The sequence below is a fragment of the Ochlerotatus camptorhynchus genome, unplaced genomic scaffold (genome assembly GCF_037179485.1).
Source record: "Ochlerotatus camptorhynchus isolate MF236.1 unplaced genomic scaffold, CSIRO-AGI_Acam_v1.1 ptg000070l, whole genome shotgun sequence".
Lineage (NCBI taxonomy): Eukaryota > Metazoa > Arthropoda > Insecta > Diptera > Culicidae > Ochlerotatus > Ochlerotatus camptorhynchus.
Genome location: NW_027040560.1, coordinates 7,888,014 through 7,902,705, shown reverse-complemented (window position 1 = coordinate 7,902,705; position 14,692 = coordinate 7,888,014). Strand labels below are relative to the sequence as shown.

General features: G+C 39.9%; 2 protein-coding genes across 2 annotated transcripts in view; one reads left to right on the top strand and one right to left on the bottom strand.

Annotated features, from left to right (window-relative positions):
- LOC135697430 (aminopeptidase N-like) overlaps positions 1-5,287 on the top strand; it is a 28,569-nt gene extending 23,282 nt beyond the window's left edge. The window contains exons 2-5 of the mRNA XM_065217097.1: positions 2,923-3,575; positions 3,638-3,719; positions 3,780-4,934; positions 4,998-5,287. Of these exons, the coding sequence (XP_065073169.1) occupies positions 2,923-3,575; positions 3,638-3,719; positions 3,780-4,934; positions 4,998-5,217 (2,110 nt within the window). The 3' untranslated portion in view covers positions 5,218-5,287. The remainder of the gene's footprint in view (positions 1-2,922; positions 3,576-3,637; positions 3,720-3,779; positions 4,935-4,997) is intronic.
- Positions 5,288-6,175: 888 nt separating this feature from the next.
- Positions 6,176-9,397, bottom strand: LOC135697429 (aminopeptidase N-like). Its single transcript, XM_065217096.1, has 5 exons — positions 8,708-9,397; positions 8,489-8,644; positions 8,113-8,409; positions 6,523-8,058; positions 6,176-6,463 (listed from the first exon to the last, which is right to left on the bottom strand). Exons 1-5 carry the CDS (start codon positions 9,160-9,162, stop codon positions 6,181-6,183), a joined length of 2,727 nt encoding a protein of 908 aa, XP_065073168.1. The 5' UTR covers positions 9,163-9,397; the 3' UTR covers positions 6,176-6,180.
- Positions 9,398-14,692: the final 5,295 nt, after the last annotated feature.

The window sequence follows — 14,692 nt, the reverse complement described above, 5'->3', positions numbered from 1 at the left end:
CGAACCACAATGGATATTTACTTTTCCATCTTTGTATGTCACTTTCATCCCGGCTTCATCGACGCGCATCACAGAAAACAAATGACACCGGAGTTCAGGAACATACAAAACATTCTTCACCGTGCACTCCTTTTGCTTTCCGTTGACAACGGAGACTACTTTAATGTTACCATAGTATTTTGCCTCTATCGATTCACCGTTCTTAGCAATCGCGATTTGAACTGGACTCTCCAACAGCTTCAGATCGTCGAATAACGACTTTTCGTTAACTATATGATCCGAGCACCCGGAATCAATGAACCACTGTCACTGTACTCTTGTCGGTTCCCGCAGAGCGTCACTATATACCCCTGCTGACACCTACGAAACACACTTCATTCCGTGGCCAGATTATTTTTTTCATTATCGGTAGCTTCTCAAAACCAGGGGTTGAAACAGTTGACGTTTTTTACTACACTCGCTTCGTTGTCGTGCGCGACAGTCTGTTTGTATTCGAACACTCATGCTCTACCGTCGTCTCTCTCACACAACACGAGCGGTAGAATAACATTCGAGCTAAAAGAAAATTATCAAAATAGCTATCTTATGACATGTGTGATTTCGTTGTAATTCCTCAATTTGGTGTAAATCAAACCATTTTTGATCAGAAATATTATTACTAGGACATCATTGCTTGCTATTTTCAGAATTCACACAAGCACACCATCAGCAGCTCTTATTATGAGAAAAACTGAAATAAATACATTCGTGACGGTCTCCAGCGCCAGTGCCGTATGACACAGCCTGTCATACGACATTTTAGTTTGGTACTGTACTATGATAGCTTGTTTTGCAAGTATCGGAGGCAAAGGCAGTCAATTATCACAGAAAATGTGTCGACTACCGTGACCGCTTACAAGACTGCTCAAAACCTTTATCGGTAGTTATCGGTAGGTCGACTTAAGAAGGCTTTCCCGATACTGGAAACTTTTGTGAGCGGGGAGGGGATGACTCTGTGCTCCAGAACAATACACTGTCCTTCAGTTCTTCTGCTTTAAACGTGTCGAAATCAATTTTTCTATTTATAATCTGTGATTCTCGGTAGGAAAAGTGAAAAATCGGTAGCTTTGAACCTTTCGTCTGTGAATCGGTAGGCACCCCGAAAATCGGTAGGACTACCGATAAATCGGTAGGTCTGGCCACCCTGCTTCGACAGGCAATCTGCCAGTTTATGGCCCTACCGTTTACATCCGAAACACTTAATCTTTTTATTCTTCACATATTTCTTCGATCCAGAAAATCCAGCTCCGACAGCTCCACCCGAAGCTCCACCACTGGAGGTGCACAAATCTACACTTTTCCGCTTCGTTTCTTCATCAAGAAGTCTACATTTCACGAATTCCAGAGAAAGGTTCGCCTCCAGCATCGTCTTCGTCTCCAATGCAGTCACCACCGTGGAATACGAATCTCCAAGCGTGAGCAGCAGGTGGCCGATTACATCGATCTCCTCCAAAACTGCATCTGTCGATCTGTATTCCCGCACAAGTTTATCGAAGTGTAGGAAATGTTGCTGCAACGATCCTCCTTCGAAACGCATAGTAAGCATCGATCGCTTGAGATGAATCCTACTCGCAATACTTCGGCGCTCGAATACACGGTGCAGTGCATCCCAAATGTCCTTCGGGAACCGCTTGTCGTGTATGTATTCGAGCTGGGAGTCGTGAATTCTCGATACGAGCAAAGATTTACACTTTCTGTCCCTTTTGTCACGCTTCTCCCGTTTGATCTGTATTCGCACTTTCACTTCCACGGTATCCGATACTAGCTCCTGGAACTCCGGCAACTCCACCACATTTGTCCGGACACACTCCACGAGCTCGTGCTCCTCCAGGAGTATCATCATCCGGAACTTACAGGCCGCGAAATTCGTTCCGTCAAAGAGTGGCAGGAAAACACGTTCGGATTTTTCCTCTTCCATCATAAACACTGTCAACAGCACTACGCGATTACTGGGCCCATAACCTAAAACGGTTTTTCGGATGGACGCGGAAATTCAATAAGAGTTAAAAAACATTGGTATTCGTGATTAGAAAAACAACATTGAACATAATGACATTTGATATTAAAACAGTCAAGTCTCTGTAAACGGTATACACAGTACAGGCGATGTATGAACATAGGCCTGGTTGCCAGAGTTGCTTCTTTACAGTTATCCCTCGAATTCGTTCTAAAATGTCCTCAAAACTGTTAAAATTATTTTAATAATTCTTCTAAGTGACTTTATCTCGAAATTCTAGTCCAGTGCATGAGGCCTGAAATTTGTTCAAGGTCATAAATTTTATTTGTTTTTTCCAAGAGAGGACAAAGTATATTTTTTCCCGAGTTGTCATCGGATCTATCCCGGTGACTTTGAATTCCCCGAGGGGGGCGACACATCTAAATCTCAATTTAAGATGCTCAAAAAATCTCACACTAGCGAATCAATCTTCGAAAAATCTTCTAAAAATCTTCTTGCATTTCTCACATCTACTTGCATCGCGCATCATCTTTTTGCAGGAAATCTTCAGAATCGTCATCAATCTCCTTTCTATCTACTCAACGTGCACGCAGCTAGCCACAGCAAATCACAATCTTTTCTGCATCTTAGATAGAGTCGCCCCCCCTCGGCTTTTTCCAGGTTTTTGTGATTTTCTAGATAGTTGCAGTTCAAGGAGAAGTTCGTCCTATATTTCCGGAACGAGGACGACTGGAATTTTCATTGTTTCAAGCCGTAATATGTGCCCTCAATTCTGCATTGTTGTCGAAAATCAAGCCTTATTAAGTCATAATAAACAAGTTTTTTTTTTAGTTCTTTATTGAGGAGATTTTTAGCCTATGGCTAGTTCATCTCCGGAAAAATAATAAACACTTTAAAAAAAATTAAAGTACATGATCCCGTTTCAGACCAGCAGGCAAGAAGCTTGTTACTTTCCAGAGAACACCCCCGATGCAAACCTACTTGCTCGCTTTTCTGGTGTCGGACTTTGCGGTGAAGCGGGACTTAGCCAACTCCACGAAGAAGATTACCGTGCAATCAATGGTCCGTCCGACGCATGCCGATCAACTGCTGTTCTCTCTGGATGCCTCCGTCAAGTTGATAGATGAGTTGCAAAAGTACTTTGATCATCCGTACGAGCTGAGTAAAATCGACAGTGTCGGTATCCGTAATAATGACTTCGCTGCAGGTGCTATGGAAAATTGGGGTCTTGTTACGTACCTGGAGGCGTATTTTTTGATCAGTGATTCTTCCAATGACAACAACAGGCGATCGGTAACTACGGTTATAGCGCACGAGTTTGCACACCAGTTCTTTGGGAATTTATTGGCACCGAAGTGGTGGTCTTATCTCTGGCTTAATGAAGGATTCGCCACACTCTATGAATACTATCTGAGTGATCGAACGCATCCGGAGCTGAAGATTAAGCAACTCTTCTCCAGTGGAGCACTACAGTCAGCCCTCCAAGCGGACGGCAGTGCAACCGTCCGCTCGATGACACATTACGTGGAAACTGTTCCCGAAATCGATCGTCTTTTTGATCGAATCGCGTATGACAAATGTAAGAAAATAAGATTGATTGGTGATTTAAACATCCCAACTCTATTCAGAATCTAATTGCAGCTGGAAGCGTTCTCAGGATGATGCAATACGCATTAGGAGAGCAAACTTTCCTCAAGGGTCTTAGACATTACATAAAGCAGAAGTAAGTTGTCAATTCTCATTCTATTCCTTGAAGATTAGCTCGGAATAATTTTCTTTACAGTCAAAATTCGGTCGTTGAACCCCAAGACCTCTTCGACAGCCTTCAGAAAGCAGCCACCGATGATCAAGTACTTCCACCGGACTCTTCAATGACCCACATCTTGGCATCATGGTCAAATCAGCCTGGCGTACCGGTGGTGAGCGTAAGGCGAACACCCGGATCGGATGACGTCATTTTCGATCAAAAGCGATTCTTCACGTCAGCTCAACCTCCGGAAAATAACCAAACGTGGTGGATCCCAATTTTCCTATACACCAACAGCAGTGGCGGATCCAACGAAAAAACTTCCTTATTCTGGATGCCCCAAGGAACAAAAGAAGTAACCCACAATATTCCAACCCAAGAAGATGATGTATTCCTCATAAATCCTGCTCAAACCGGGTATTACCGCGTAAACTACGACCAACAAACATGGAAAACGATTGCAGCGACTTTGAAATCTAACCCAAACTTGATAGATGCAATATCTACGGGACAGTTAATCGACGACTCTATGAATCTTGCTCATGCTGGACTCCTAGACCACAGCACTGCTTTCCAGATCCTTGACCATCTGCGCAATAATACCCAGTACCTTCCGTGGAAGTCTGCCTATCGAAACATTCTACAGCTGGAGAAAATGCTCACGATTGATCCCGAGGCCCTCGATATGTTACGTAAATATCTGCTCGAACTGACTTACGAACTGTACGAGACATATGGCTCTGAAAAACGCAAAGTCGAACACACCGATTATTACGACGCTCAGTTGATTGCGATTGATCTCTCCTGTCGCATAGGACAGCAAGAATGTCTGGATCAAGCCATCTCCAAGTTGAACATTTTACAGCAGAGAACGATGCTGACGATACGATCCGAGGCTGAACAGCGGCTGTATTGCCACGCACTGCGAAGTGCGAGACAAAATGCGGTAGATAGGTTTACGGAAGCACTTGAAACGGAGGAGAATTCACAGGGAAGGAAGTACCTGATAGAATCGTTAGCTTGTGTTGGTACTCGAAAAGAGCTGGACCGGGTGATGGCGATCCTGGTGGGGGAAATTGGAATCAAAAGTGAGATGGCACGATTTTTGGAGATATCAGCAGAACATGGCTCGGTTGGGTTTGAAGCAGTCGTTGATTTTTTGACCCGCGAAAAAGACCAGGTGGATGACATGTGAGTAGTTGTTACAAGGTTAAACTCAAGTTTTATCTACACAGCAATTTCTGTCACTTTCAGCTTTGGCAGCAAACGCAGCATGGAGAAGTTGTTGTACAATCTTGCAAATCGTGTCGTTGACCAACTGAATGCCGGTCGGTTGCGCCAGATGATGAAAGTGCTGCAAATTCCAGCCGACTTTGAGACCATCATCAACCACCAACTGAACGAGCAAATCCTTTGGCAGGAGCGCAACTTGCCTTTGATTCGACAAACGCTGCAACAGTACACATACCAGTAAGTAGTGCAGTTGTAATTAGTCTGAGAATAAAGCTAATGGAAAATGCCGCGGTTAATGTGGCGAATATCGATCGATGGTTTTAATTGAGAAAAAAAAAATCCATTAACCATACACTTCAATCAACATCCTATGCTAATGAGATGGGGGTGGCGTTTTCCGCATCGATGGATTCACTATAACACCGCACCCGGTGGTCATTTTGGTGCTGAGAAGCCACATATACCCCCTGCTTTTTGTTTTATCCATCAATCTCGGGACTGACTACTTGGGAAGGCTTTTAAAATGCAAACTAATTGCATCAAAGGTGGGTCATGATAGCATTTTTTTTTTATAAATCAGTGAGTAGCCAACCAATACATTACTAGTGGTTTTCTGCAAGGTCATGTTATTAATAAAAATAATGACTTTAGGACATTATCTCGAATACCATTACTCTGAATTCAATAAGCACGAATGACATATTATCCCGAATAGTACATTGCTACAAAAGCAGGGTGACAAGAGAATTTCTTTTAAAAAAATTCCAGGTTTTTCCCGGTTTTCCAGGGTAATAATAAAAAAAAAATATCTAGGTTTTCATCTACATTGACAGATTCTCTTCCTCGACTTTCTCTTTGCATCCTCACGGCCATGTTAAGAAATTCCCAATTATTTTAGGCATACGGACAGATATTATCTACACGTTATTTCAAAACTACCCCAAGTTGGGTAGAATCGACCCAGATCGGTTAAAACTGAACCTACCCAAAAATGGGTAAACTATGTTAGAAGTGACAAGTTGACAAATAAAAAAAATCGATCGGATTCATGTCGATGTAGTCCATTTGTCAACTTGTCACTCTCAACATAGTTTACATATTTTGGGTAGGTTCAGTTTTGACCGATCTGGGTCGATTCTACCCAAATTTGGGTAGTTTTAAAATAGCGTGTACCTTCTAAAATGACAAGAAAATAATAATAACTTTATTGGAAAGGGTAAACGGCAACTACAAATCCTACAACAATGAGTATCCTTGAAATGTGCAAGGAAAATGCCAAGCTGTGCGCTGAAATCCACTTGGAAATTACGGGTGACTTCTCTTTAGCCCATAGAACATTTTTCTGAGCATCGTTATATACGTCGTTCAAAAGAAGACCCAAATCTACATCCGTGTTGTTTCGCAGAAAATTGCTATACTCCTGAAGCTGCTCGGGAGTGTTAATGGCGTATCTCAGGTTGCTAATAATCTCCGTCACGGATCCATATCTGAAAATAACCACAACGGGTTCAAGCATCTGGAACTTATTACAAAAAATACTGCGTACCTTCTCTTCAGCGTTTTCACATCATTGTTCAGCCTATATAAAGCCATATTGGTTCCATTGACTCCACTATTTGCAATGTAGTTGAAAATTTTAATTCGATCCGCTTCCTCCAACGTCTCCGTGTAGGACAACGATAGCATCATATAATTATCCAGGCGATCTTCACTAACGACACATCCAAACCCATACAGGATGTCCTCGAATTCTTCCACATTGATCCTTTTCTGTTCGAAATTCCTCACAATATAAACCATTCGTCGTACCATCAGAGCCCACACATCGTAGTGTTCACTTCCCTTGAGCGCGCCACACATCACCGACCCACGAAGGTCCGGATCGATTGTTACGAAACCTTCAAACAACGCGAGCGCATCTTGCAAGCATCTATGGACGCCAAGTTCACACGCCACCTCTCGTACTTCCACCCGGTACAAGCGTGACACGTGATCATCGTTTGAATTTCGCAACATTTGATCGTACACATGTGCCAGTAAATTACTCTGATATTGCTGATATGTCGAGAAGAATTCATTCCCCTGCAGCATCCGATTTAGATAACGCAAGGCCTTGAAAGCTGCTTTCAGTGGAATAAGATCCAGCTCCGTCGGAATGTAGTCTAGGATTCCTAGGAGAATCTCAATATTTAGTTGATTGTCTTTCGCTAAGGCCAAAGCGTCATCGATCAATTGAGCACGACTAAGTGTGGGAATTTGGTGATGATCTTGCTTCAATGCCTCGATGAACAAGTTCCAACTTTTCTGATCGTAGTTTACACGGTAATAGCCGAACTGATTCGGGTTGAAAATAACCCATTCAACTAAGCCAACATCCTTCAAATTAATCAACTTCTCTCCTTCCAGATGGGTGATCCACTCACTGCCCGATTTTTTTGATTTGGAAATCCAATTCAATGGTATGTAGAATGTCTTCGAGGGACGTGCAGTAACTTCTGCTGAACCGTTAGCAAGTCTGTTGACTGAAACAACAGGAAAGGACGGATTACTCGTCCAACTCTGCACGATCTGCTTCATCGGAGGCAATTTCAAACCATGTTTATCGACAGTATTCTGCAACACCCGGATCATGTCTTCCTCCGTGGCAGCTTTATAGCTACGATCGGCAAGATATGCTAATAGAAAATCATCAAACACTGTCATTCCGACGATTGATTGCCACATCCGGATTATGGAAGCCGCTTTTGGATAGACTGCAAAGTCATAAATCCCGGCGATTTGGTCGGGGGTGTCGATCGGTTTTGTCATAGCCCGAGTATCTGGCAGAACATCCCGCTCCATCACCGAATGCATTTCGTTGACCAAAAACTGATCCATCGTTCTCCATTCGGGATGCATCTTATCCAGGACGTAACTTTCTAGGAAAACGGTGAAACCTTCGTTAAGCCAAATATACGACCACCAAGCGCTGGTTGCCTCGTTTCCGAACCATTGATGAATCAATTCGTGGAAAACAATTTTCGTAACGGACTGAAGCTTTTCCGTTTTGTCCAAACCTTCACGATAGACGATCCTTGAAGTCCTAGAATTTTCGTTAGATCAACGTAAGTTTTCGGAAACCAGCCTCGCTACTTACTTGTACGTGATGAGGCCCCAATTTTCCATCGCTCCCATTAGAAAATCATCAATTGCAACGATATCCAGTTTGTTCAACTGGTAGGGTCGTTTAAAAAATATTCCTAAATACTCGATAGCGTCTCTTGTGAAGTTCAAAGCATAGCGTGTCGAATTGATAACACTCAACTGAGCGTGAGCCGCAAATTTGGAGTCCATCCGTATCTCTCCAAAGTCCGATACTACGAACGCTAGCAGATAGCTCGACATTGGGGGTGATTGAATGAATTCGGTTACGGTCATGTTATCGGAATTGACGCTGTGAATAGAAGTGGAAGAAGGCTTGAATGGAGGTGTCGCACTTGGTTCATTGCTTAATGAGCATTCATTGAGCTTACGATTCGCTGCGATTCTCAACGGGCATGTTGGACAGCGCTCGAAATTCCGGTTTGTGAAATATTCGCAACTTGAATTTTGCCTTCAACTGCGGCTCATCGTAGCAGGGGAAAATCTTACGTGCATAGGCGGCTGCATTGAACGTGGTTGCGACGAACCTAAAAATAAACCAATCAACCGGTTACCTCATAGATGATTATCGTTCCATTAGTGCATACAACCTTTCCTCTGTTCCACGATAGTACGAGCTCTTGTACAGTCCTTTCAGATCGTCCGTAATGTTTCCAGCAAAGTCAATTGACAGCTGGTAGGTGTGAGCCGATCGCAGGTTCGAATCAAAATTGAACCGCACCATTTCCGAATCATTCTGCATTACATACGTGATCAGTTGCAATTTTCTTCCACTATCTTCCGTAAGGGCCACATTTGAAACATCCAGTTCCTTTGCGTTCAATGTCACATAATTGGAGTCATTGTTTGCCTTCAGCGAGATTTGCACTGTTCCAAAAAACTTGGACCGCTCCAAATCCACCGTCAACTCGACATCGTATCCAATAGGATCGCTATTGACCGGTAGTCGGAAATGATTCGGAATTTGTCCGTTAACACCAAAAGAAAGCACTACAACGACACACAGTAAAATATGATAGCTGCAGCTGACCTGCAACCGGCCCATTTGAACTGCTAATTGATTCGACAGCTAAGACAATTCTACTGCAAGCCCACTCAAACGGGCAATTATTTGTACCTTTGCTTGCACGGCAATTATCGCCTTAGATTGAGCTCTTACAACGACGCAAAGTGCTGGCTGATAAGTAGTCTTTTATCGCACATGTACACAACTTGACACCGAGATAGATAACCGACTAACAACGACGAGCGACCGAAGTTGCGACTATCCCGATGATGCAGCAGCTGATTCTGCAAGTTCTTCTTCCTTGGAAATCGCGCGCAAACTAACCGCCGGACTGTCGTCGTCCACCGGTGCGGAATGCGAATGCCTGCTTGAGGCACTTGAGAAATGGAGATTTTTTATCCTCTGTTGAGTTTTGCAAAACCGGCACGGGGCGGGAGTTTGGAACTACCGCTTTCAATTGGGATTAAGGATTGTTATTGTTTTTTCGTCAATATATATTGTTATATTAACCCATTAACGCTCAGTGATCTATTTATTGATCAGTTACATTTTTGATTACTGTCGATAAACTCCAGCTCAAAAGTTATACATGTCTTCACCAATATTGTTCTATGGACCAATCTCTTGAAAATGAAAAACAATATAGTTCGGAATTGAGTCACTAGGTGGTGCTAGTGAACATTTATAGAATAAAGCTCTCGTGATTTGCATTTGGTAGCAGGATGCGGTCTTCGGCAATGTTCAGGGTGTTCATTCAAATCCAATCTTTCAATTCCCAGTTTTTTCCCCGGTTATTTAAAAAAAAATCCAACCCAAACATACGACTAGAAAAATAGCCGGTTAGAGATAATCGTATAACTTGTTTAGTAGAACTGCTCTACAATACGTCTACCTTGTAACAAAACATCTGAGATGATATTTCTAGATCTACAGCTGTGTTCGATAAAATAGCACCGATTTTCATACAAAATGGGCAACTTTGACATGATGTAACTTTGTTTACTTACGATCAATTGAGCTGAAGCGTTCGTCAAAGAACTACAAATATGTTCAATTTTACGATTACAAAATATTAAATTTTTGGAAGCACCTGCCGGAAAGAGAGACACCAGGTAAAATTGTTCAAAATAATAGCATTTTTTTATTTGAAAATTTACGTACATATGGAGAGGTAAATAAAGTTAGAAGCCATCAGTAATATCATTCCCTTTCGTGCTAAATTACTTTCGATTAAGAAAGACTTAGTATGGGTTGTGCTTAATAGGCCGGGAATGGGGTAGTTAACCCCACTAAGTCATTTTAACACTCTTGGATCATTCGTGCCATATCCACTTGAATTGAACTCAAAACTTTGGCGTGAGAGGTATGAATTCAGATGTTTATGTTTTACGGACTAACCACAGTATTTATTTATTCATTCATTCATTCATTCATTCCCCTAATAAAAATTGTATGGTTAATTTGCTTAACGACGTGTTCTGGGTATCATCCAAACCATTTATGGAATAGTTCAATGATTTGGGTTATCGTTCGTTTATGGTAATTTTTTATTAGGGTCATTTTTTATTTTACATTCATTCTTTTATTAATTTATTTATTTATTCATGTATGCATTCATTCATTCATTCATTCATTCATTCATTCATTCATTCATTCATTCATTCATTCATTCATTCATTCATTCATTCATTCATTCATTCATTCATTCATTCATTCATTCATTCATTCATTCATTCATTCATTCATTCATTCATTCATTCATTCATTCATTCATTCATTCATTCATTCATTCATTCATTCATTCATTCATTCATTCATTCATTCATTCATTCATTCATTCATTCATTCATTCATTCATTCATTCATTCATTCATCCATCCATTCATTCATTCATTCATACATTCATTTATTTATTTATTTATACATTTATTTATTTATTTATTTAGTTATTAAGTTATTTAGTTATTAAGTTATTAAGTTATTTAGTTATTTATTTATTTAGTTATTTAGTTATTAAGTTATTATGTTATTATGTTATTTTGTAATTTTGTTATTTTGTTATTTAGTTATTTGGTTATTAAGTTATTTATTTATTTAGTTATTTAGTTATTTAGTTATTTAGTTATTTAGTTATTCAGTTATTTAGTTATTTATTTAGTTATTTAGATATTTAGTTATTTAGTTATTTATTTAGTTATTTATTTAGTTATTTAGTTATTTAGTTTTTAGTTATAAAGTTATAACGTTTTTAAGTTATTTAGTTATTTAGTTATTCAGTTATTTAGTTGTTTAGTTAGTTAGTTTTTAGTTATTGATTTATTTGGTTATTTAGTTATTTAGTTATTAAGTTATTAAGTAATTCAGTTATTTAGTTATTAAGATATTTAGTTATTTAGTTCTTTAGTGATTAAGTTACTTAGTTATTTAGTTATTTAGTCATTTAGTTATTATGTTATTAAGTTATTTAGTTATTTAGTTATTTAGTTATTTAGTCATTTAATTATTCCGTTATTTAGTTATTTAGTTATTTATTTAATTATTTAGATATTTAGTTATTTAGTTATTTAGTTATTATGTTATTATGTTATTATGTTATTATGTTATTATGTTATTTAGTTATTTAGTTATTTAGTGATTCCGTTATTTAGTTATTTAGTTATTTATTATGTTATTATGTTATTTAGTTATTTAGTTATTTGGTTATTTAGTTATTACGTTATTTAGTTATTACGTTATTTAGTTATTTAGTTATTTAGTTATTTAGTTATTTTGTTATTTAATTATTTAATTATTTAGTTATTTAATTATTTATTTATTTATTTAGTTATTCAGTTATTTTGTAATTTTGTTTTGCAGTTATTTTGTTATTTATTTAGTTATTTATTTACTTATTTATTTATTTATTTATTTATTTATTTTTTGTCTGGTTGATTTTTTGGGTAATTGATTCAGTGGATTATTGATACATTGATATTTTTTCTCAATCCAGCAATTAAATCTTTCTTGAGATTCTCCCTCCCAAAACTAAATAAATATAACTTGAATTTTAGCCGTAACCAGTTAAAATAGGTAAAATTTAGAAATTTTCAAGAAACATCCGAAATTCTGGAGCCTGATTATTTTTTTCATTTATTATAGTGACTTTTACACATTTTAAAGTCATTTTGAAGTCAACTTCAAATTGGTGTATTTCCACCGACAAACCGACATGAATGATCATACAAATTACAAACAAATTTCTGATCAAAGCACAAAACTGCCATCGTGTTCGCGGAACATATTTATCCTAGCCACGAACACGCGTACAAAATTTATGAGTTGGTTCGTGTCTAATCTATTTCGGACAAATTATTTTTATCTAGATAAAACAATTCTATGGTTTTAACAGATGCGAGGGGGACGACTCTATCTACGATGCAAAAAAGATTGTGTTTTGCTGTGGCTAGCTGCGAGCACGCTGAGTAGATAGAAAGAAGATTGATGACGATTCTGAAGATTTCCTGCAAAAAATTGATGAGCGATGCAAGTAGATGCGACAAATGAAAGATTGTTCGAAGATTGATTCGCTAGTGTGAGATTTGTTGACCATCTAAACTTGAGATTTAGATGTGTCGCCCCCCTCGAACAGATGGGATCGCTGCACATTTGAATCGGTCGTTATGGATTCTCGATCAAGAGTTAAGTTTAAGGTTCATGTCGGTTTGTCTGTGGTATTTCTGTTAAAAATGCATTAAAAAACCCGAATTTATCCACCTATGGTGTGATCAGACCCTTCTTACTTATTCAAGTTTATTTATTTTATTGTCATTATCAGTGACCAAGCCCCCCACGCCCGTGTCATCCAGTGACGCTACGGCACTGCCTGGGGGCACCCGGAATATATCCGGGTGTAGTCTATTTGGTGAGGCTACCAATCACCTTATCATCGTATTTTAATGTGATTTAATGGGTTTTAATTTAATTCATATTCAAGCAACTTCCCCGGGGTACCCGGAACATGTCCAAGTGTGTCCAATGTGGTCTGGAACACTTAACACGACTTACATTGATCTTATTTTTAAATTCTGTAGTAATTTGATGTGTCGCATGATGGTTTTAATACGTTTTCCGTTAAATCCAGCGTGAAGGCCCATATTCACCGGATCTTATTCCGGCCATATCTCCGGAACCGGTTCACCGATTCCAAAACCGTTCAATGGGACCCCAAGACCTATCATTTGGCGCCGAGTTTGTCCAAATCGGTTGAGCGGTTGCTGAGAAACGTGAGTGCATTCATTTCGTTACATACACACACACATACACACATACACACATACACACACACAGACATGTTCCGATCTCGTCGAGCTGAGTCGAATGGTATATGACACTCGGCCCTCCGGGCCTCGGATCGATAGTCGGTTTTTCAAGTGATATCTATACCCTTCTTTGTAAGAAGGGTAAAAACCTGAAATGCTGCATTTGGAGGTTGAGTGTATAAACAATGGTTGCTATGATGAGTTTTCACCGTTTGCTCTCCAGTTTTCAAAATGACGTCCAAGCAAGAGGAGCAGCGTGTCAAAATTTTGCTCACGCAGCAAGAGAATCCGACGTTTCCACACGCCAAGTTGGCAAAATTGCTGGATGTGGCCAAATTGAGCGTGACAAACGTTTTAAAAGTGTTTGGGGGGCCTGTGTCGACCGCCAGGAAGCATGGAAGCGACGGCAATCGTAATCCGGACGTGGCAGCGAAGACGAAGAAGGTGGCGGTGAAATATAAGTGGAATCCTAACGTCTCCATCCGGAACGTCGCTGGCAAGCTCAATTTCCCCCAAACTACTGTGCAGCGGGCCAAGAAACGAGCCGGGTTGTCGACGTTTAAGAAGGTTAAGGTGGCTAACCGAGCTTACAAACAAAACACGTCGGCAAAGCAGCGGTCCCGAAAGCTGTATACGAATCTGCTCACAAAGTTCGACTGTGTCGTCATGGACGACGGAACTTATGTGAAGGCGGATTTCAAGCAGCTTCCGGGACAGGAGTTTTATACCGCATCAGGAAAAGGGAAGGTGGCTGAAATTTTCAAAAACATCCATCCGCAGGCCATATGCACGTGTGGTCTAGAAAGCGGTATTTTCATTACTACGGGAACCATCAATCAAGAGATCTACGTGCAGGAGTGCCTGGAAAAGCGGCTGATACCATTCCTAAAGCAACATAATAGACCCGTGCTGTTCTGGCCGGACTTGACGAGTGGCAGCTGGGAAAAAGGCAATCGATGCGAACAACGTGGTTGTGGTACCCAAAGACCACAACCCTCCCAACAGCCCAGAACTTCACCCAATCGAACGGTATTGGGACTTGGTCAAACGGAATCACAAAAAAACTAATAAATCCATGGAAAACGAGCAGCAGTTTAAATCTAACTGGCGTTCGGCGGTGAATAAGGTCTATGAGACCACTGGGCAAAATTTAATGGAAGGGGTTAAGCGGAAGGCACGGCAGTTCGGATTTGACAAACCAAAAGAATAAACGAACATTTTTTCCTTTAAGTATATGAATTGAACTACCAAAAGAAAAATAAGAAGATTTT

What these genes read in the sequence shown, in the direction of transcription:
- LOC135697429 (XM_065217096.1), bottom strand. Translation starts at nt 9,162, where the DNA reads ATGGGCCGGTTGCAGGTCAGCTGCAGCTATCATATTTTACTGTGTGTC. An exon ending in TGGGGCCTCATCACGTACAA is followed by an intron (nt 8,059 to 8,112) that starts GTAAGTAGCGAG and finishes CGAAAATTCTAG; the next exon opens with GACTTCAAGGATCGTCTATC. An exon ending in GTGAAAACGCTGAAGAGAAG is followed by an intron (nt 6,464 to 6,522) that starts GTACGCAGTATT and finishes GGTTATTTTCAG; the next exon opens with ATATGGATCCGTGACGGAGA.